The following is a 22,417-nucleotide window of genomic DNA, read 5'->3' on the forward strand; positions in this document are numbered from 1 at the left end:
TTTAATTTTATTTATTATTATTATTATTATTATTATTATTATTAATTTGACCACAGAGCGACAAAGAGAAGGAAGGTGAGAAAGCATACCACTAGGTCTGGGACTTAAACCATGGTCACCCATGTGGGAATCCAGTGCCTTAATCAGCATGCCACCTGCTGGCCCCTAGTTCCTTGATTTTTAAGAACTCTTCATTGACATAAAGATGCTATCCACCAAACTATATATATAGCCTGTTGTTATAAAATAAAATGACCTGTCATCTCATTTTTCAGGTACATTTACAGGTTAAGCATTACAAATTCAAAAATTTGAAATTTGAAATGCTCCCAAATCCAAAACTTTTTGATTACTGTTTGAGTACTGATATGATTCTGTAAGTGGAAAATTCCACACTTGACCTGATAGGTTGTAGTCAAAATGCTGCAGTGCAAAAATACTGTATAAAATTACCTTCAGGCTTTGTCTGTAGGCATATATTTTGGGTTTAGACTTGGGTCCCATACCAAAGCTATCTCATTATGTATATGCAAATTTTCTGAAATTAAAAAAAAAAATCCAAAGTCCAAACTACTCTAATCTCCAAAATTTTGGGTAAGGGCTATTCAACCTATACTAATATATTTAATACTTTGACTATATATTTTTTCTTTAACTATATATATTACAAACACACATATTTCTCTTTGACAAAAATAACATCATAGTCTTATCCTCTTGTGTAACCTTTTCCACTTAGCGAAGAGTCAGACGTATTTTTCTTTTCTTTAAAATAGAATTCAATGATATTATTTCAGTTGACAGAGGGTACATGCACTCGCCAGAGAGAAACAGGGAGAGAGGGAGAAAGCACCTCCAAACAGGGCATGGTCAGACTGCAGTCCCTTTTCCTCTCTTTGTCCATCCTGTCGGGATTTTTGTGCATGTACACACATGTGCCCAGCCAGTGTGTTATTTTAAGGTGCTGGGTCAGGATTCCAAAAGGATTACATCCTTTTGCTTGTGAGGAAAGCTATCTCATGCTAGCATACAAAAAGAATCCTCACTGGGCAGTAAACAAAATGGGAGGCTAATGAGAATCAACTGTTAGATTCACTCGGTAGCTAAGGTTTATGGGAACTGGTGGTGAAGTTAGTTTGAAATATAGGGGGCTCCATCACCGGAGCAAGAGGAGTTTGTGAACCTTCTCTCCTGCATTGCTGGTAGGCAGTACTTACTCTTCAGTCTGTGACTGCTTTTTAGTTGACTGTCTCTGATTGCTAGTAGTTTGTGCTCACACATAAATTAACTAGCATGGATTTAGCCATGACTCATTCTGAGAGAGAATCTGATTAGCTCAGGCATTGCTTTGACCGGGATAGTCATGTCAAAAGGGCTGCCCACTTGTAGATTGGTTGTCCTGGGGACAGTGACTATTGCTGCCCAGGCTACTGCTGGGAGTGACTGGGTCATGAGGATGCACCAGAGGCCATGGGCAGGGTAATCGGTATAACTGGTATGGCAAATAGTTACAGATGGTGTGACCTCGAGGTCTTTGATGTGGATATGGATATTCTGATTTAAAGAATACATATGTAGGAGGGAAGAATAGCAAGTATATAAATCTTTTACTTGCAAAGTATCTTCAGAAAAATTTTGTGGCACCCGACAGAAAGAAGTATTAGTTGTGAGTTCTGGGACTGCTCACACCTTTGATCCCCACCAAAGAAGGAAAATTACAAACAAACAAACAAAAAAAAGGAAAATGAACACCTATCAATAAAATTTGATTTGTTGAATGTATAGAGATGTCAGGGAAGTAGGAAAATACATTTTACATTTGTGAGGCATTACACAGATATTTTAAGGTCCTAGACTTTTTCTCTACCTAGTTATATAAGAAGTTCAGTAGGGAAAATTGTGAGCTGATTATTAAAAACACGTAATTCTTATTCTTTCTTTCACTTGATTTTATAGCTTTTGACCATATTTGGGAATTTTCTGGAGAAGCCAGTTGTCATGGAAATTTTCAGCCCACATTACAACACACTAGTGCACATGTTTATTGCAGAGCTGGATATGTGTAAGCAATTGTACAATGAACATGTGAAACAGGTGAGTGGTGAATGAAGTTGAGCACGTTTTATTATAAAAATGGCACGATATTATTTTTGTGAACAATGGCTATGATCTGAAACTGTATTTGACTATTCATACTGATTAGATATAGGTACTAAAATGTTTATGCTTTTCTTGGCTTTTTTATGGAGATGGAGAACCTGCTTTAGGACTCCAACTCTTCTACCAATGAATTATTAATCACATAACATCTCATATTACTGTAAAAGTACCAACAGGGCCAATTGCTTGCAAAGTGGGAAGACACTATGATGAAATATTCCCTTTCTTCCTCTTCACCAAAATATCAACTTCTAGATTGAACGTGGACATGCAGTTCTTAATAAGAACATGCCATTTACTTCAGGAAATATCAAATGGGCCAGAGAAGTCCTTGAACGACTTCAAACGTTTTGGTCCAACTTTGCATCTCTCCAGTATCTGTGAGTAGTTTGGCCTACTTCAAATTTCCTTAATATTATGGGTAACTTTTATATAGGGCAGTGTCCTGTCTGTGTTGCTTTATTTTACTTCTGTCATTGGTGTTCTAAAACCATGAGGGATTCATGGTTTATTGGGACTCTTTTAAAACTTTTTTTCTTTTTAGTTTGCCACAGGGCATGTGCACTTGCCAGAGAGAGATGGAAAGACAGAGAATGGGAAAGTGAGAAGATATCCCCATCAGTCATGGTCCTGCCACATTCCTTTCTCCTCTATTTCTCTCTCCTGTCAGGATTTTGGCACACAAGTGCACCCTGTGTATATTTTACTCTGCTGGGTCTGGGTCTCAAACCTAATAGTCGACCATATGGGATCCAACCACCCACCTGTATTTGGAGTTGTTGGTTTATTTATTTATTTATTTATTTTCCTTTTTTTTCCAATAACTGACATCTTTTTTAAATGATCTTTTTGTAAGAATTAAATGTTATCTTTACATTTCACAAAATCTTCGGAGTTCCATCAATTTTATAACTAAATCTTTTAAAGAAAAAACAGTTCATAAGCATTATTTGGTCTGTTCTTTCTTTTTCCTATTGTTATTGTGTTATCACAGTATATTTATTTTGTGTGTTATATCCTTGTAAAATTACTAAGTTGAAATGTAATGTATAGAACATTAGAAAAATCTATTCTTATAGATTCTTGAACAGTCCTGAGGATGCCTTAGTTTATCAGAAGTATGTTGAAATGACCACTTTGCTAGACCAATTTGAAAATCACATCTATAACAAGTGGAAAAGTAATGTGGATGAAATCTGTGCATTTAATTTGAACCAACCCTTGGTTAAATTCAGTGCCATAAATGGTCTTCTCAGTGTCAACTTTGACCCAAAGGTAGGTATTTTATTTTTTTCAGATATTTTATAGATGATATCTTTATTTATTTATTTTTAAAGTTATTTTAATTTAGCTTTATTTATTTATTTATTTTTAATTTGACTATAGAGAGACAATATCATAAAGTGAGAGAGCAAGCCGCCAGGTCCAGGACTCGAACCTTGGCCTTGGTCTGCCATGTGGGAGTGCAGCACTCTCAACCACCACACCACCTGCTGGCCCCTAGATGCTATTTTTATTATAAATGACATTGAGTCATTTATAATTTATTATGGAAAAGGGTCAATGGTGTGTGGAATATGATTAAGCAACTTCTAGTAGGTCTCTGATTTAGAAATTTGTTTACCAAGTCCTTTGTTCATTACTCTTTATTATTTTGTCCTGGCACCATTTCTGTATCACTCACCCTCACTAGACAGTGAATACTGTGAGTAGGGTCCATTTCATTTCATCCTTGTGTTCCATGCTTCTTGCATGGTGTCTGGCACTAGATGACATTTAGTTAATGTTAGCTTTAAGGAACTGAATCATTAGTTTTTACCAAATGGCTTCTGGCTTGCATTGTATTCACAACATAAACCAGTTTTTTGTTTGTTTTTTCAAGAGTTTTGCTGTAGGGCATGTGCACTCCCTGGAGAGACACAGAGAGATCTAGAGATAGAAAGTGAGAATTCATTCCCTAGGGGAATAGCCACGCCATAATCCCTTCTCCTCCATTATCTTTTCTCACTATTGTGGGCATACATGCACACATGTTCAGCATGAGTTTCAAGTCACTGGGTCTGGAATTTGGACAATCGTCAGCTATGTGGGAGTCAAGTAATTACATTATCTGCTGATCCCTCTAAACCAGTTTTTTTTTTTTTTTTTTTTTTTGAGAGATTTTTGCTATAGGCGGCTTGCACTTGCTCAAGAGTCCAGCAATGTAACCATTAAACCATCTGCTGGTTCCTATAAACCAGTTTTTTAATTAAAATTCCATTGTGTAAGTTAAGACTGGGGAATCCTCAGGCTATTTGGAATGAAATATCTGTCATGCTTTTGGTGGACAAAGGTAAATTTTGGTTTGTTACAACTTATTTTCAAGGGACAGTAAGTTTGTATATGGCAATTAAATTGATGGCAATTACAAATTATTTTTATTGGCCCTGCAGGTGTGGTGATTAAGGTGGTTGTACTCCCACATGGCTGACCATGGTTCGAGCCCTGGACCTGGTAGCTTGCTTTCTCACTTTCTTTCTGTCTGTCTCTCTCTGGTCAACTTCAATAAAATAAAACAAATAATTGCAATGAATAAAATTTATTCTTTAATAATAATTTTAAGACATTTTATTTTATTTTAAATTTAATCACTGTATATGTTTTTTAAGAATTTCAGTGAAACCTGAACAAGGTATGAGGACCTGATGGTACAATGTGTCATTATTATTTTTAAAATAATTATTTTAAGTTTGTCTTTTTTTCTTTTTTCTTTTTAATTTGCTACAGGACAAGTGCACCCACCAGAGAGAGAGAGAGAGAAAGTAAAAAAGCAAGCTGCCAGATCCAGGACTCGAACTGTGATTAGTCATGTGGGAGTGTCCAGCGGCTTAACCACCATGCCACCTGCTGGTCCTCTTAATCACTGTATATCTCAACAGTATGCAAAATAAATTTTCCTGGCATAAATACTTTCTGTATTAGTCCCATTAGATATTGCCAAACACATTGTCATCAACAGATAATTTTCCATTTTTGTGTTCCTTAAATGTTTTGCTTCTTTTTCCCCTTGATTCCCTTCCTTTCTTCCCCATTTCCCACCATCCTCCCACACTATCTTTAGTATCCACAGTTGATCTCCATTATTTTATGCCTTCCAGGCTTTCATTTTCTGTCATAGAGTACAGACATTTGGTATATACTAAGTGGGGACGTACAGTGAATCTCTTTCACGGTCTGGCTTACTTTGCTTCACATTTAGTCTTCCATATTCATCCACTTTCTATCAAATGCCTGGGTCTCTCTCTCTTTTTTTTTTATGTTGAAGTAGTATTTTTTAGTGTGTATGTGCCACATTTTTTCAATTTGTTCATCTGTTCTTGGTCATTTGGGCTGATTTCATGTCTTATCCATTGTGAATAATGCCACAATAAACATGGATATGCAAGTGTTTTTGTGACTGACTGTATTCCTATCCTTTGGGTAGACACCAAGGAGTAAAATTGCTGGATTATATGATAGTTCTATATGTAGGTCTTTGAGGAACCTTCATAATGTTCTCCACAGTGACTGTTCTAATTTACATTCCCATCAACCATGTGGAAGAGTTCCCATTTCATTTCGACCTCACCAGCACTTATCTTTATTTTTTTTAATATCAGCCATTTTGACTGAGGTTAGGTGGTATCTCATTATGGTTTTAACTTACATGTCCCTTATAAAGGATGATGAACATTTCTTCATATGTTTTTTGGCTGTCCATATACTTTCCTTAGACAGTTGTCTGTTCAACTCATTTGCCCATCTTTTAATTGGATTGAATATTTTTGTGGGTAAGCTGCATGAGTTCCCTATATATTTTGGTTATGAGTCTCTTATTCTCTTGGTATTTTGTCATTTGTCCCTTATTCTCTTGGTATTTTTCCAGTTCTCTGAAGTATGTCATTATGTTATCTATTTGGCAAGTCATATTTAAAGCCCATGTTACCAAAGGCATTGCTTTCCATCATGAAGTTATGTCTCCCTGGTTGGATTCCAGGTTGTGCTGTTCAATCATTTCCATATTCTCCCATACAAATCGCTATTCTTCATCTCGATGCAGCCACCTCTGTGCAGACATAGTTGACAGGTACAGAGTACAAGGATCTCCTAGGTCAGCAGAAGCTCAATAGTAATAATTTTTATTAAAAAAATAATTTTTGACTACTTTAAAATAATTTTTCCCAGCATGAATACACCATATATTAGTCCAGAGATATTACCATATACGTTATCATCAACAGATAACTTTTCATTTTTGTGTCTGTTCAATGTTTTGCTTTCTCCCTGTCCTCCAATTCCCTCTCTCCCTCCCTACATTGTCAACCCTCCTCCCACATTGTCTTTAGTATCCATAGTTACTCTCCCTGCCTTTATACCTTCTAATTTCTCAGTTTCTGCCATAGAGTACTGACATTCAGTATACAATGTATTATTACTAAAAGTTAAATGATATCCAGGATATATTGGAATGTTGGAAAAGTCATGACATATCTTCCTATATTTTTCTGTGCAAGATGTGTCATGACTTTTCTGACAACCCATATATTGCCATTACTGAATACTCGTGCTACATAGCAGTGTTTTGGTCAGCAGCAGGCTGCATATATGACAGTGGTCTCAGGAGGATTGTATAGATTACACCATACAGCCAGTGTATAGATTCTAGGTCCCTGGGTTTGTGTAAGTACAGTCTGTGATGTCTGTACAACCATCAATCACTTATGAGAGCATTTCTCAGAACAGGACCCTGCTGCTTAGCATGATTCCATGTGTTTTAAACAACCTATCTCCAACGCCGTAGCTTGCTAGATAAAAGGTACAAAATACGCTTTCTTTTATATTTACCTACTGTGGAATATGGTTTATTTTCAATGGAATGCCTATAATTCCATTTCAATGGAATATCTGTCGGTAAGTTTCAATGGCAAAAAAAAGTAGCTGAGATGTCTGAGCTGACTATTTAGGTAGTGAAGATTGTGTATTTACTATTAGTGATTACCTAGAGTCTTTCATAGTAGTTAAAATGCATGCTGAGCAAGTGAGAAAGCTAGCTTCACAGAGTTTGAGAGTCTTATTCTCTACCCTAATTCTGATCTGTTTCCCAAAAGCATATGTGAGAAATATCATCATTTTGCTAACAAACTGAGCACACATACATAAGTATATAACCTGGAGACTGAGGATTCCCTCTACCCTCTAATTTTATAAAGCCAATTTATAGAAGCTAATTTCCTGAGATGCTTTAGGTATAGTTCATATACCTCTACTATATTATAGAATATGTGATCTATGTTTTTAAAAATATATGAAACAAAAGCCTATTTACTTTGATGATTTGAAAATACAGTCATCATCATATGATCAGTTTTCTTTTTCTTTTCTTTTCTTTTTTTTTTTTTTTTAGATTTTTGCCATAGGGCATGTGTACTAGCTGGAGAGAGACAGAGACAGTGAGAGGGAAAGTGAAAAATCACCCCCTATGGGCGATGGCCATATAACAGTCCCTTCTCCATTCTTCCCTTGGGATTTTGGGCTGAGTGTTCCATGTTATACTTCCATTAAAATGCAATGATTTTTTAAAAAGCTATGTAATCATCCTCGATATTCTTTTAATAGCTAGTGGCTGTGTTGAGAGAAGTAAAATACCTCTTAATGTTGAAGAAACCAAACCTACCAGATTCAGCTTTAACCATCTTCAAAAAGAGAAACACCATTTTAAAGGTTTGTATTTTTAGTTATCAGGGCATATACTGAATAGAAATATTTAGAAATTTAATTATTTATATATACGCCTATGACATTTTATGCTTCTAAGATAAAGAAAATAGCTAACATACTTGGTGCTTTTTTTGCTTTGGGGTTTTCTTTGCTCAGTACATTGGAAATCTTGAGCTTCTTGTACAAGGATATAATAAGCTGAAACAGACTCTTCTGGAAGTTGAATACCCTCTGATTGAAGATGAGCTGAGGACCATAGATGAGCAATTAACAGCAGCCACAACATGGTTGACATGGCAGGATGACTGCTGGGAATATATTGAGGCAGTGACGATGGCCACCTCTGAGTTGGAGCACAGAGTGGAGCGCACACAGAACAATGTGAAACTGATCCAGCAGACAATGAGGGCTTGGGCGGAGAACACATTCCTCCCCAGGAGAGAGCACAGAAGGGAGGCCACCTTGACTTTAGAGGACAAGGGCGATTTGTTTACAAAAAAATACAAGTTAATTCAAGAAGATGGCTGCAGGATACACAGCTTGGTGGAGGTAATTGCTTTTAAGGTTTCAAAAATTCTTTTGTTTTGTTAGAGGAAGATAAAAAATATTTAATCTAATATTATAGGACTCCTTTATTGAGCCTGAAAGAACCTGACAGTTGGTTATGTTAAACACTTAAAGTAGAAGAATTTATGTTACTTGCCTATAATTTCTGTAGCCCTTGGGACTATCATTCCTGAGGGAAGAGATAAAAATGTGAGATGTTTTGATGAAACAGAAAGGCTAGAGATAGGATCCTTATCTTTTTTTTTTTTTTAATTACCAGAAACAGGGAGAAGGGGAAATCACTCCCAGTGGGGTGTGGTCATGCTACAATCCCTTCTCCTCCCTTTCTCTATCCTGTTGGGATTTGGGGCATACATGCACATATGCCCAGCATGTTTTTCAAATCATAGGGGCCAGAATTTGAACTGTAATTGGCCATGTGTGATCTGGCTATGGGGCTGGTCCTGGATCCTTATGTTTGTCATAATTGTACTTTCTTCAGAAGCTCCCTCAGTTGAATGCCTGCCACGTGCCAAACACCTTGTTTACATCATCTCATAGAACCCTCTCAACCATCTCCTAAAGTTGACAACAGTAATAACTCTCCTTTTAACAAATAAGTCCCTAATTCAAAAGTCCAAACTTCAAAATGCTCCAAAATCTAAAACTTTTTGTGCGTTAACATGATACCACAAGTAGAACATTCCACACCTAACCTCAGGTGTTGGATTGTATTCATAGTAAAAAATGCTGTCATACAAAAATGTTGTATAAAATTACCATCAGTTTACATATTTAAGATGTATATGAGGGACCAGCACTTAGCGTAATGGCTATGTTGCTGGAGTCCATGCAGTCTACCGCGGTTCAAGTCCTGGACCCGGTGGCTTAAACTGTTGCTGGGTGCATGTGCGTGCATGCCCAAAATCCTGAGAGGAGAATGGAGGAAAAGGGATTAAGGCGTGGCCATCCCCCGTGGGGGTTGATTTCTTTCCAAAAAAAAAAAGAAGCATATGAAATATAAATTAATTTCACGTTAAGACTTAAATCTCATCCCCAAGATACCTTATTATATGTATGTAAGTATTCAAAAATTTTAAAAAACAGAACAAAACAAAACAAAACAAAAATATTGAAATCTGAAACACTTCTGGTCCCAAGCATTTCAGATAAGAAATATTCGTGTTTGGGTTCTTAAATAGTAACAGGCACTATTCTAAGATTACAGTTTAAGGGGACCAGCAGGTGGTGTGGTGGTTAAGGTGCTGGGCATTCTCACATGGCCTATAATGATTTGAGCCCTGGACCTGGTGGCTTGCTTTCTCACTTTCCCTCTCTCTCTCCATCTCTCTATCTGTGTCTCTCTCTGTTCAAATTAAAATGAATAAATGAATAAATGAAATTTAATAAAATAATTATTTTTAAAAAATATTACAATTTAAGAGAAGGCAGAAACATAAAATCAAACAAGCAAAAAAACAAAAATTCTTTTGTCTCATGGAACTTATACTCTCATCAGAAAATATAGCAAGAGAAAAATAACAAATATATGTCAGTTGTAATAAGAGCAATGATAAAAAAACAGAATAGAATAGGGTTAGCAGAAATGGGGAGGAGTGTTGTTTTATAAGGGGCAATGGGGAAGGCCTTCTTTCTTTTTTTTGTGAATTATTTTGTATTTAATTTTATTTATTCATTTATTTATTTAAATTTGACCAGACACATACACACACACACATACACACACACACACACACACACACACACACACACACAGAGACAGAGAAAAAAAGTGAGAAAGCAAGCCACCATGTCAGGGATTCAAACTGTGGTCAACCATGTGGGAGTGTCCAGTGTCTTAACCACTATGCCACCTGCTAGTACCCAAGAAGGCCTTTTTTCTAAGGTAGCATTTCTGCAGAGAACAAAAAGGGAATGAGCCTTGTAGGTATCAGGAGAAAGGCATTCTAGATAACAAAGGTACTAAAGCCTTAAGGTGGGAACACAGTTGATCTGTCCGAGGCTCAGTTAGAGAGCCAGCATGACTGAAGCACAATTTACAATGGGAGTGTTAGTTGGGGTTGAAGTTTAAAGAGGTAAAGGGCATATCATATGGATCAGCAGGCCATTTTGCAAACAGAATTTTATTCTAAGGTGAAATAGCTAAAGATTTTCTGCTTTCTGTGATGACCTGATTGGAGTGGGCTCACAGAGAAAGTGAGAAATGAAATGGAGATAGCCAATACATTTCTGAGAAGCTCTGTTGTAGGGCAAACTGAACAGTGACAGTACCCAGAGCATGTACATTGGGTTTGGGAGCATTTTATTTTAATATCAGTTGATATTTCAGGATGTTCATGTGTTGATTGGAATTATCTAGTACAGAATAAAAAGTGTCAGAGGAAAGTTAAGGAAATGGGATCTAGCACTAGCAGAAGTAGGCTTTAGATACGAAAATGAAGCATTCATCTGTGGTAGGAGAGGGAAGGCAGAGGATTGGGAACATGGTGGTCATAGGTGGGCAGTGCTTTGTCATGGGGACATGAGGAAGTTGATTTCTGGTTCTATTTCTTAAGGAAAAAATAGATGGAAATGAGAGAATGTATTCTGTTTTCCTCTGATTATCCTTGTTATATGGCATCTTCTCTGTGGATAGGTTCAGTCCTCAAGCTGTGAACACTCTCCTAAGCAGACAGGTCACACTACAGCTGTCATAAAGCACCATAGCATGAGGAAGGGAAAGTGCCTTGGTAGAGGCTGGTGTCAGTTTATTATTGGTTGATAAACAGAAATCTCTTTGACTGAGTGATTTATTTATAAAGAATACAGGTTTAATTGGCTCATGGTTCTGGTGGCCATCATTAGGCCACCCTTTGGTGCTACATTCACAACATGGCTAACAGAAGCAGAGAAGACTGTAGGCACATGCAGAGAGAGGAAACAGAAGTTTCACTTTCTCTGATTGGATGGTGCCTTCCCATAAGACCCCACCTTTTAAAGATCTCACCACCTTCTAAGGCCATTGGACTAGGTGCCAAGCTTTCAGAGCATGAACTTTTGGGGAAAAAACCATTATTTGAATCATAGCAGCTGGAAGCAAGGGTTTTTAGTCTATGTCTTCTGGAAACTGGACCTAAATTTTCTCATGTGTAGTTGGTAAGTCCTTACCTGTAGGCCAACCCTTAGTGGGAGAGCAAACAATGGATTATGGTTCTTCTGCTAGAAATTGTATGTAACCCATTATCTATCTTATCTTAGCAGTTCTTCATCATTCATTTATTCAAGAAATCTCTATTGTGAGCCTCCCGTATAGGTTTTCAAGATCCAGAACTGACAAAGATCATTTCTCTCAAGGAGCTTACAGTCTAGTGAGGAGAGAGGGGGAGTAAGCAATAGACAAAGGAAATCATTGTCTTCTAGAATTGGTAAGTGATGCAAAAGAAGATAAAATTAGAGCAGAGCAGGGGAATTCTGGAGTGTGATGTTCAGGGTGTGTTTAAATAGGATGATTAGGGTATGCCTCGATGAGAAGGTAGAATTTGAGCAAGGACTTGACAAAGGTTAAAGAATCAGCCAAACTTGAATTTGAATGGAGAATGTTCCAGGCAGAGAAAATGGCCTTAGTAGGGGTACCCTGGGCACACTCAAGAAAAAGCAGGGGAGTCTTTATTGGGAGCAGAGAGTGCTGAGTAGAGAGGAAATGAGATGGGGTCAGACCCTGACAGGGTGTCAGGAGGGGACAAGCTCAGGTGAGACTTTATGGGCTTTTGTAGAAACTCTGGCTTTTACTTAGAAGTACATGGAAAGCCACTGCAGGGTTTTCAGCAGAGCAGTAAATATAAGTTGACATTAATTTTTAAAGGCTCTCTGGCTGTTGTGTTGGGACTGTCTACAGGGAGTCAAGGGAAGAGGTGGGGAGCCCTGGTAGTTTGCTATAGCAGTAATCTAGGTATCAAAATATGCTTGGGCTACTGTGGCAAAAGACCTTAAACTGGGTAGCTTTGAAACAGCAGACGTTTATTTCTCACGGTTCTGGAGATGATCAGGTTCTGGTGAAGGCTCTCTCCTGGATTATAAACTACCAACCTCTTGTTGCGCCTTCACATTGTGAACGGGAAGATAAGCATCTTTGGGCCTCTTTTACAAAAGCATTAATTCTTTTCATGAATACTCTACCCTCATGACTTATCACCTCCACAAAGGCCTTGCCTTCTAATACCATCACCTTGGAAGTTAGGATTTCAACATGTGAATTTAGAAAGGACACAAGCATTCAGGCCAGAGAGTTAGGTAACAGAGGGTGGTGCATAAACCAGGGTGGAAGTAGTGGAAAGGATTAGAAGTAACTAGATTATTTTTTATTTGTTAAAATTTTACATATTTCTTCGATGAGCAAGAGAGACTGATGCTGGTATCTACTCTCAGTGTCATCGATCCCCAATCCTAAGCACATGGGTGCCTAGCATACTTAGGGAGATCTCCAGATACAAACCTAGAACCTTTTCAGTTGGGTCAGCCTTTCAGAGTATCACATTTGACCAGTACACCACCATCTGGCCCCCTGGATTGTTAGATAGATAGAAGATAGAAGTTACATAAATATATATTATATCGCCCTATCTATCAATCTATAGATCGATGGATAGATCTTCCTGTGGTATTTTCACTAAATCCTAGCATTGACTATCCCTAGCTGTTCACTGAGGCTCAGTAATCACTGAGTGACAGTAATTACTGTGTGACTTTTAGGACCCCTCTGCAGCTGTTTATGCATTAGAATCTATCTTATGGACAACTCATGATGTATTATCATTCATTTTTTTCTGTTACGTTTTCTCAATAATAATATAAAAAATATTCCCCACACAGTAATCTAGGCATTTTAAACCATTAAGATTTATGAGTCCTGATTAAGATGTATTGAAAGTATAGCCAATATGGCAAGAAATCGTTATAATACCAGGTTTTGCAGCATCATCTTAGAGCATAAGGTTAGAATTTTTCTACTAATAAATGGATTCTCATATTTTTTTTTCTTGAGTCAAACACTGGAAAGCTTTAAAACCATCATTTTTAGTGTGAGAACTGAAGCTTAAAGAAATACAAGCTTAAGAAAAAAAAAAAGAAAAAAGAAATATGAGCTAATCTCAAGGCAGAAATTAAATAATTGTTTGTTTTCATAAGTTGTATCTTATAGTGGTTTCTTTTTCCTTCTTAGTAGCACATGATTTTTAACCTAACTCTCAGGCTTTTGGTGAGGAATGTGGTTGGGGAAAGCCTTCAGAAATACAGCAGAAGGAGAGTGGCTTCTGTGTTTTCATACTGCATCCTTTGTAGTTTGTGACATGACCGTGAATGGTCAGGAGTCAGAGTTTAAGATGGAAAGAGACGAGAGGGCAGAGCGGTGTAAGATTGGGTCTGAAAGAGATGCAAGTGATCATTTAGTGAGTGAAACTGCTTTTTCTTTCTGCTTCTATTTCTCTAATGTGTCAAAAATACATTTCTTATAAATGCCACCTAAGTGGTGTACACTCTTAGTATGAAAAAGTATACCAGCAGTTAGAGTAATGGCTATGTCGCTGGACTCCCACGTAGTCGACCGCAGTTCGTGTCCCGGACCCGGTGGCTTAAAACTCACGCCGGGCGCGTGTGTGTGCGTGCCCAAGATCCCGAGAGGAGAATGGAGGAGAAGGGATTGCGGTGTGACCATCCCCCCTGGGGGGTGATTTCTCGCTTTCTGTCTGTATGTCTCTCTCTGTCTGTCTGGCGAGCGCACGCACCCTATAGTGAAAATCTCTCCCAAAAAAAAAAAGTATATCTGACTGTGATGTGTTGGAAAAGGCCCTGCTCCGAGAAATAAAAACTTTTTAGTCCTAGGTCAGCTTTTAACTTTCTAACAATCTTTTGGAATTTCTTTGTTTTCAAACTATAAAAGGTCTCTGTGTTCTTGTTTTTAAAATGAGGAGATTGAACACATGATCTTTAAAGATTTCTTTCAGCTCTAAGAGTATGCTTTTCCTTTCTAGTGCCTACATACATGCCAAGGCTGCTGGGTACAGCTTCCCAGGGTGTGCATTGAACAACTCCAGGACTGCAGGTCACATGACTACCCCATGTGCAAATGTTTCAACCTGTGTAATTCTGTTTTTTGCATAAAGTGTATAGCTTTGAATCTTGGCTCATACATTTACAGGAAAGGATCATGACAGAAAGTAGAGAATATAGCCTTTAATACCTTAAGTAATCAGCCCTTGTTCCAGCTCCTTTTCTCTGTGCTGTGATTTCTGTCTTAGGCATCTGCTCTGTGGTCTATAAAGACCATAAAATCTTTACTACATAGATAGTCTTTCTGGAATCAACCTTGCTGCCCATCTGACCTTTCCACATCTGGGTCTCTAGGCCTAGCACATTGTTTGCCCAACCCATAGTGGTCCTTAACCATATCGCCATCTTCTGGCCGCATTTTGCCCCTCTGACCTGTCCACCATTATTTCACCAGTCTTTTTGCAACATGCTGGAGTAGAAGCATTTCATATTATTGAAACACAAAAGGAGCTAACACTTCACTAACCTAGTTTCCCAAGTGAGTTGCTTTTTCACAGGCTGCTCACAGGTGGCTTGTAAGATAATCTTTGTGTTTGAGTAAGATCTGAAGACAGTTGGGCTAAACCAAATTTTATAGACTTTAATAGGTATACTCTGAGTCTATAGAGCTAACATAGAGTACACAGAACTTCCCTGACTTGATAATCTTTACGTATTTTAGAACAGTGTTTTCTGGAAGACCTATTGGAGAAATCTCTTTATATACAAGTAAGGCCCTGGACAGCAAAGTCCAAAGCCACATAGAGTTAAAAGATAGAACAGAACATGAGCCCAGGTCCATTTAAAATTCATTAAGAAGTAGTGTATTTCCTGTGTGTATTTGAAAGTGCAGTCTTCATATAGATCTTTTTCATCAAATGATGACTTTTGAATGTATTTCATATTTGAGCTTAGTATTATAAAATCTTACTTGGGGCGGGGGCAGCAGATGGTATAGAGGTTAAGGCACTAGACTCTCATATGACCAACCATGGCTTCAATCCTGGACCAGGTGGCTTGAAAATTATACCAGGTGCATGTTCATGTGTGCCCAAAATCCAGAGAGGAGAGGTAAATGGAGAAGGGATTATAACATGGCCATCCTTCTTGGTAATTTTTCGCTTTCCCTCTCACTGTCTCTCTTCAGTGAGCACATATGACCAAAAAAAAAAAAAAAGAGAGAATGCTTAGGGGGCTGGACAGTGGTGCAGCAATTAAATGTGACATTCTATAAAAATGCTTAGGGGGCTGGACAGTGGTGCAGCAGTTAAATGTGACATTCTATAAAGCTGACTCACATGGGAAGGTTCCAGGTTCACGTCTAGAGACCTTCCTGAGTACTCTAGGCACATGCGTGCTCATGATCTAGTGCTGGCTGAGGCTGGGGGTGGATCATGGTGTGGAGACCGTGTTGGGAGTATTGACTCTGTCTTTCTCATAGAAGAAATCAGTAACAATAAGTTTTTTTAAAAGAAAATCTTACTTTGCCATCGAGATGAAGGTCCTGTAGCCTACCATTTGAATGTTGCTGTGTTGTACACAAAAGTACAGTCCCTTCTTTAACAAACCATTTAAATAGCTTTTATTTTTATACATATTATTTATATTCATGCATTGTGTGTTCAGATGAACAAGTATTCATCTTATGCTTTCTAGGAAAACAGGGAGCTCTTCAAAGCCAGCGCCTCTCTGGATACCTGGAAAATTTATGTAGAATTCATTGATGACATCGTGGTGGAAGGCTTTTTTCAGGCTATAATGCATGACTTGGACTTTTTTCTGATGAATACAGAGAAACAATTGAAACCTGCTCCACTTTTTCAAGCTCAAATGATGCTAATGCCTCCCGAGATTGTGTTTAAACCTTCTTTAGAGAGAGAGGTTGCGGATGGCTTTTATGACCTAGTAGAAGAAATGTTGTGCAGTAGTTTCAGAATGTCTGCCCAGATGAAGCGAGTAGCAGCACATCTGGAAATAGCAAATTACCAGGTATTTCTTTTAAATGGGTATTCACTGTTAATGTTAATGATTCGAAAAATAAACTGAGGCCATGGGGGGGGGGGCTAAAAAATGAAGTTGGAAAGAGTAACGTAATTTTTTATTTTGCCTGCTATTCTCCCTTTGAAGAATTGCCTTGGACAGCGTTACATTGCACATGATTGCCAGAGCAAGATGAGCTTGAATGAGTGCTTGTTTTTCCTCTCCTTTAGAACGATATGGATAACATGTTGGGCCTGGCAGAGGTCAGGCAGGAGATAATGAAGAGAGTGGCAAGTGTCATCGACAAAGTCTTGGATTTCAGAAATAGTCTAGATATCTACGCTTACCTTTGGGTAGATGACCGAGCTGAGTTTATGAAGCATTTTCTCCTGTATGGCCATACTGTATCATCCGAAGAAGTGGATGCTCAGACCAGTGAAGAAATCCCTGAACAACCACCAACTCTTGAACAATTCAAAGAACAGGCAAGGAAAACCCTTCACGTGTGATGTAGTTCATTGGCTTTTTAATGAGTTGCTAGAATAATTTTTTTCCCTAATTGTAGATCGACATTTATGAGGCATTGTATGTTCAGATGAGCAAGTTTGATGACTTCAGAGTGTTTGATAGTTGGTTCAGAGTGGACCTGAAGCCATTCAAAGTGAGCTTGCTAACCATTATTAAGAAATGGAGTTGGATGTTTCAGGAGCATCTTTTGAGATTTGTCATCAACAGGTAGCCTTTGTACTTTGGGATTTTTGAATTATGATTTTTAACCCTGACTGCTTCCTAAAATTGAGATACTAATTTTAAGAGCATTTAGTACTGCAAATTGCATAATAGAGATAAAAGTAATGTTTAATCAGGTACATAATGAAAATAAGACTCGATCAGAAGTTGTATACTACTAAATGTTTTAACGAACTTTATTTGCTTGTGTATTTCTGTGTGTATGTGTATTTACTAGTCTGAATGAGCTACAAGAATTTATCAAGGAGACAGATATAGGACTCCAGAGAGAACTCAATGAAGGTGATCATGATGGTTTAGTTGACATCATGGGGCATCTTCTGGCTGTCAGAAGCCGACAGAGAACTACAGATGAGCTTTTTGAACCCCTAAAAGAAACCATCACACTCTTGGAAAGCTATGGCCAGAAGATGCCTGAGCAAGTCTATATTCAGCTAGAGGTAAGCAGAAAGGTCAAATAATAACCATAAATTTAGTTACTCCTTAGGCAAGTACTTACTTCACATACTCTCTTAGGACACCCTTGTAACACTCTACCCTATAGACATTAATGTTTCATTTTATAGGTGAGGAATCTGAAGAGATTTAGTAACTTTCTCAAAGAAACAACCCTTAGCTGGGTTTTTCAAGATAAAACTCACCCTATGCTACTGTGCTCCACTGCAGTCTTGTTACATTCTATAGGGAGCCTTTAGGTTGATTTCTTTTTTTTTAGTTCAAGATTTTGTTTTTTAATTTTATTTATTCTTAGTATTATTTTAAAGTTTGCTATAGGGCTCAAGTGCACGCCAGAGACAGAGAAAAGGAGAGATAAAGTGAGGAAACAAGCTACCAGGTCTAGGACTCGAACCACAGTCAGCCATGTGAGAGTCCAACACCTTAACCACCTTGCCACCTACTGGCCCTATAAGTTCCAGTTTTACCAACATTTTTACACATCCAATATATCCATATTATTCAAAACTGCCTGTCAGTTGAGAAGTGTCCTCACCTTAGAACTGTATCTTGGACATTAATGAAGAATAAATAAATCCCAGGCCAGCCCTGTAGCCTAGTGATTAAGGGAGTTAGACCCTGCTTAGCCAACTGTGGTTCAAATCCCACCCCCAGGAGCTTGAAAACACACTGTGTGTATATGCATAACCAAAATCCTGCATCAGAAGGCAGGATGGAGAACTGGAAAAGAAAGAATTATAGCATAACCATGACCCAAGGTACGCTGTGTGTATATGCATAACCAAAATCCTGCATTAGAAGGCAGGATGGAGAACTGGAAAAGAAGGGATTATAGCATAACCATGACCCAAGGTACATTGTTTTCTTCGTTTCTCTCTGGCAAGTGCACATGCCCTCTAGCAATTAAAAAAAATTCTGATTTGGAAGGAGAAATCACTGTTTCCTAAATAGCTGTTTATGCCATGCTCCTGTTTCTGTGCTCTGGAAATAATATTTGGTGGCTGCTGTTTGTGAAATGATGAACAAAGTCTTTTTTTTTTAATTATCTATTTAATTTTATTTGTTGTTGTTATTATTTTAATTTGACCAGAGAGAGAAAAGGCAAATGAGAAAACAAACTGCTAGGTCTAGGGCTTGAACCACAGTCAGCCATGCAGGAGTCTAGCACCTTAACCACCATGCCACCTGCTCGCTCCTAATGAAGTATTTTTAATTATGACTGAAACTATGAACAAAGACCTCACAGTGAGGTGCTGTTGCCATGCCTATATTGAAGTTCTGCAGGTTGCATGTACATCATCCCTCAGCCTCCAGGCCAGGCTCTCATTTCATCTTGCAAATCTGATTAGTGGACACATCAATAAAACCTTCATTGGATACTGGTTCATCCAGTTTAGTGGTCAGAGCACAGAACTGAAATTGAGGCTTGTTTTCAAGTACTGTGTGAGTGCATCTCATCTGCTTGCCTCAGCAAGTTAACAACTCAGAGCATACTTCCTTTTTAGTAAAATACCCCTGTGAGCCTTCATTTTAAAGAATTTATCTATACTTGCTATCTCCAATTTCTCATTTTTTGTTCCTTTTTTTTTTCTTGAGGTGAAATCCACAATTTAGATAACATAAAAGTAACAATCTCAAGGTCTACGATTCAACAGCATTTACTGTTAGTACATTGGCAATGTTGTGTTTCCTTGTTCCAAAAATATTTTATCACCTCCCCAAAGAAGCCCCGTACCTATTAGCTATCACCTTTTACTACCCTCCTCCACCTCCCACCAAGCTCTACTTACCAACCCTTGGCAACTTCCAATCTATTTCTGTGTCTGCGGTTTCACGTATTCTGGGTACTTCGTGTAAATGGAATTAAACAAAATGTGATTTTTGTAATTGACTTCTTTCACCTGGCATAACATTTCTGAGGTTCACTCATGTAGAATGTATCAGCACTTTATTCCTTTTTATGGCTGAACGATATTCCTTTGTTATCCATTCATCTGCAATGGACGTTTGTTTTTTCTGTGTTTTGGCTACTGCAAATAGTGTTGCTATAGATATTGGTGTAATAATTATGTGAATACCTGTTTTCAATTATTTTTGGTATCTACTTAGGAGTAGAATTGCTGGGTCATCTGTCTTTTTTTTCTTTTTTCTTTCTTTTTTCCTTGCCAGGGACATAAATGCTTGCCAGACAGATAGGGTAGGGGAAGGATGAGAAAGCACCCCTAGAGGTGACGGACATGCCACACTCCCTTCTTCTTCAGACTCATCTTGGGATTTTGGGCACACACGCACACATGCTGGGCATGATTCTTATATCCCTCATTTTATTCATGAAGATTAAATGCAGTGTATTTACAAGTCCTCTCTTGACTATAAAGACCATGAAGAATTACTACATATGAATTACTAAAGTTTATTTAAACATAACTGTCATTAGAGTCAGAGTGAGATGACAAACCATGGACAGATAGATACGTAACAAGATAAGAGGTAAAATAGTTACAGTGGAACCAGCTGTAAATACTTCTTGATTTTAGAAAGATATTCTTTGAATCAGATCTTGACCCTTGAAATATATCTCCCACAGAAACGAGTCATAACATGAGTAAGTAGTGAGAATGATTGTAGCAATGGCTTTCAAAATCTATATTACATGCTGAGTATCTGTAATCTGAAAACCCCAAATCCAAAAAAAAAAATCTAAATTTTTTTGAGTGCCAACATGACATTATAAGTGAAAATGTCATGTTTGAACTCATGTCATGAGTTGCAGTAAAAAAATCAATATAAAATCATAAATTTACCTTCAGGCTACATGTATAAAGTATAGATGAAACAAACAAATGAATTTTGTGTTTAGAGTTGGGTTCTATCCCTCAAGATATCTCCTTATGCATATTCAAGTATTCCAAAATACAAAACACTTCTGATTCCAAACATTTTGGATTTATACTCAATCAGCATAAAAATTTGGCTCTCTGCTTAAGGTTATGGTAATAATGAAAGCATTAAGCTTTTTTTTTTTTTTTTTGGAAAGATTTTCACTATAGGGCACGTGCGCTCGCCAGACAGAGACAGACATTAGAGACAGAAAGCGAGAAATCACCCCCCAGGGGGCATGGTCATGCCGCAATCTCTTCTCCTCCATTCTCCTCTCGGGATCTTGGGCACGCACGCACACGCGCCCAGCGTGAGTTTTAAGCCACCGGGTCCGGGACACGAACCGCGGTCGACTACGTGGGAGTCCAGCGACATAGCCATTACGCTAACTGCTGGTTCCCGAAAGCATTAGGCTTTTCAGTGTTTCAAAAGCAGGACACACTTTTAGCTATATTGTCTCTATGTCAGCAATTTGACCGCTCAGGAGGAAAAATCAGATCTATAAGCAGTGTGTGTTGCATGTAGATGGTAATAGGGCCCCCCATTTTTTTTTTACTTATTTAATTTTTTTTCTTTTCATTCATGATGGAGCACATGCATGTTAGTGGGGTGGGGAGAGAGCACATGCGATGAGCACTCTCTATGAGGTCTGGTTACACTGAGTTCCCTTCCTCCAGTCCTCCAGTCCATCAGATCCTGGACACTTGCCCACTTGCCTGGTGTGTTTCAGGCTGACAGGGCCAGGAATTCAAACTATGGGTACCCTATGTATACCAGCTTCTCTGGAGCAGCTCCTTTTCTCTTTGCCATGGAACTGCCCCCGTTCCCTGATTTCATTTTAATTAAGCAACTTGTGGTGGTTACTCTGTTTCTCCTCCAGTAAGTAGTAATATTTTTCAGATACTTGTCCGTGCTTAGTTCTATGCTAACAAAACAAAACAAAACAACCTTAAATGTGGTGGTGCCTGCTTAGTTTAAGTATTACCTTCTCAAAGTAATGGGAATTTGCCACCAATAAGGTGGTCTCTAGCTATAGCATCTTTTCAGTGCCTTTTTTTCCCCCCATTTTTGTCTACCTGTTTTAATTCAGTTCTTGTTCTTTTTTTTTTTAGTTATTGAGAGAGAGATAGACAGACAGACATAGAAGCATCCTTGACAGGATCTTCACACCGAGATTCTTCCCCTATACCTGCATACAACCAGGATTATGTGTGTGTTTGGGTAGACTCAGGATGTGAATGTAGAGCCTCCCCATAGTTTACAGCATTGTATAATAATGCCTCTATGGCCTGCACTACCATGACTGGGCTAGTTCTTCTTACCTGCTATCTCATCCACATTCATAGCCTCTCTCTCGCTCTCGCTCTCTCTCTCTCTCTCTCTCTCTCTATATATATATATATGTTGGGTCATCAGAAAAGTCACAACATACTTTGCGTAGAAAACAAAAGAATATGCCATGACTTTTCTGATGATCTAATATATATTGGGTCATTGGAAAAGTCATGATGTGTTTTTCTATGCAAAAACGCATCATGATTTTTCCAACGACCCAATATATATGTATGTATTTATATTTTAAAGTTTATTATTCACATTAGCGAGTACACGTAAGAGAGAAAGGCTTTCTTTTTTTTTTAATTTATTCATTTTCTACATTAATTCACTATACACCATCACAACACACAAATGAATTTTCCATCCAAAATACACTGTGCATTGGCTCAATCAAGCACATCAACATACATGTTCTCAGCAAATAATTTTCCAATTCTTATGTCCTGCATACCTTGCCTTTTGTTTTGCCATCCCTGATTCCCCATCC

General features: G+C 38.0%; 1 protein-coding gene across 1 annotated transcript in view; it reads left to right on the plus strand.

The window, feature by feature from the left end:
- DNAH11 (dynein axonemal heavy chain 11) overlaps window positions 1-22,417 on the plus strand; it is a 207,696-nt gene that overhangs the window by 47,153 nt on the left and 138,126 nt on the right. The window contains exons 10-18 of the mRNA XM_006154490.1: window positions 1,957-2,094; window positions 2,416-2,540; window positions 3,240-3,435; window positions 7,795-7,899; window positions 8,053-8,445; window positions 16,183-16,515; window positions 16,737-16,991; window positions 17,072-17,241; window positions 17,474-17,696. Of these exons, the coding sequence (XP_006154552.1) occupies window positions 1,957-2,094; window positions 2,416-2,540; window positions 3,240-3,435; window positions 7,795-7,899; window positions 8,053-8,445; window positions 16,183-16,515; window positions 16,737-16,991; window positions 17,072-17,241; window positions 17,474-17,696 (1,938 nt within the window). The remainder of the gene's footprint in view (window positions 1-1,956; window positions 2,095-2,415; window positions 2,541-3,239; window positions 3,436-7,794; window positions 7,900-8,052; window positions 8,446-16,182; window positions 16,516-16,736; window positions 16,992-17,071; window positions 17,242-17,473; window positions 17,697-22,417) is intronic.

The sequence above is a fragment of the Tupaia chinensis genome, unplaced genomic scaffold (assembly GCF_000334495.1).
Source record: "Tupaia chinensis unplaced genomic scaffold, TupChi_1.0 Scaffold000410_1, whole genome shotgun sequence".
In the NCBI taxonomy this organism is placed as follows: domain Eukaryota; kingdom Metazoa; phylum Chordata; class Mammalia; order Scandentia; family Tupaiidae; genus Tupaia; species Tupaia belangeri.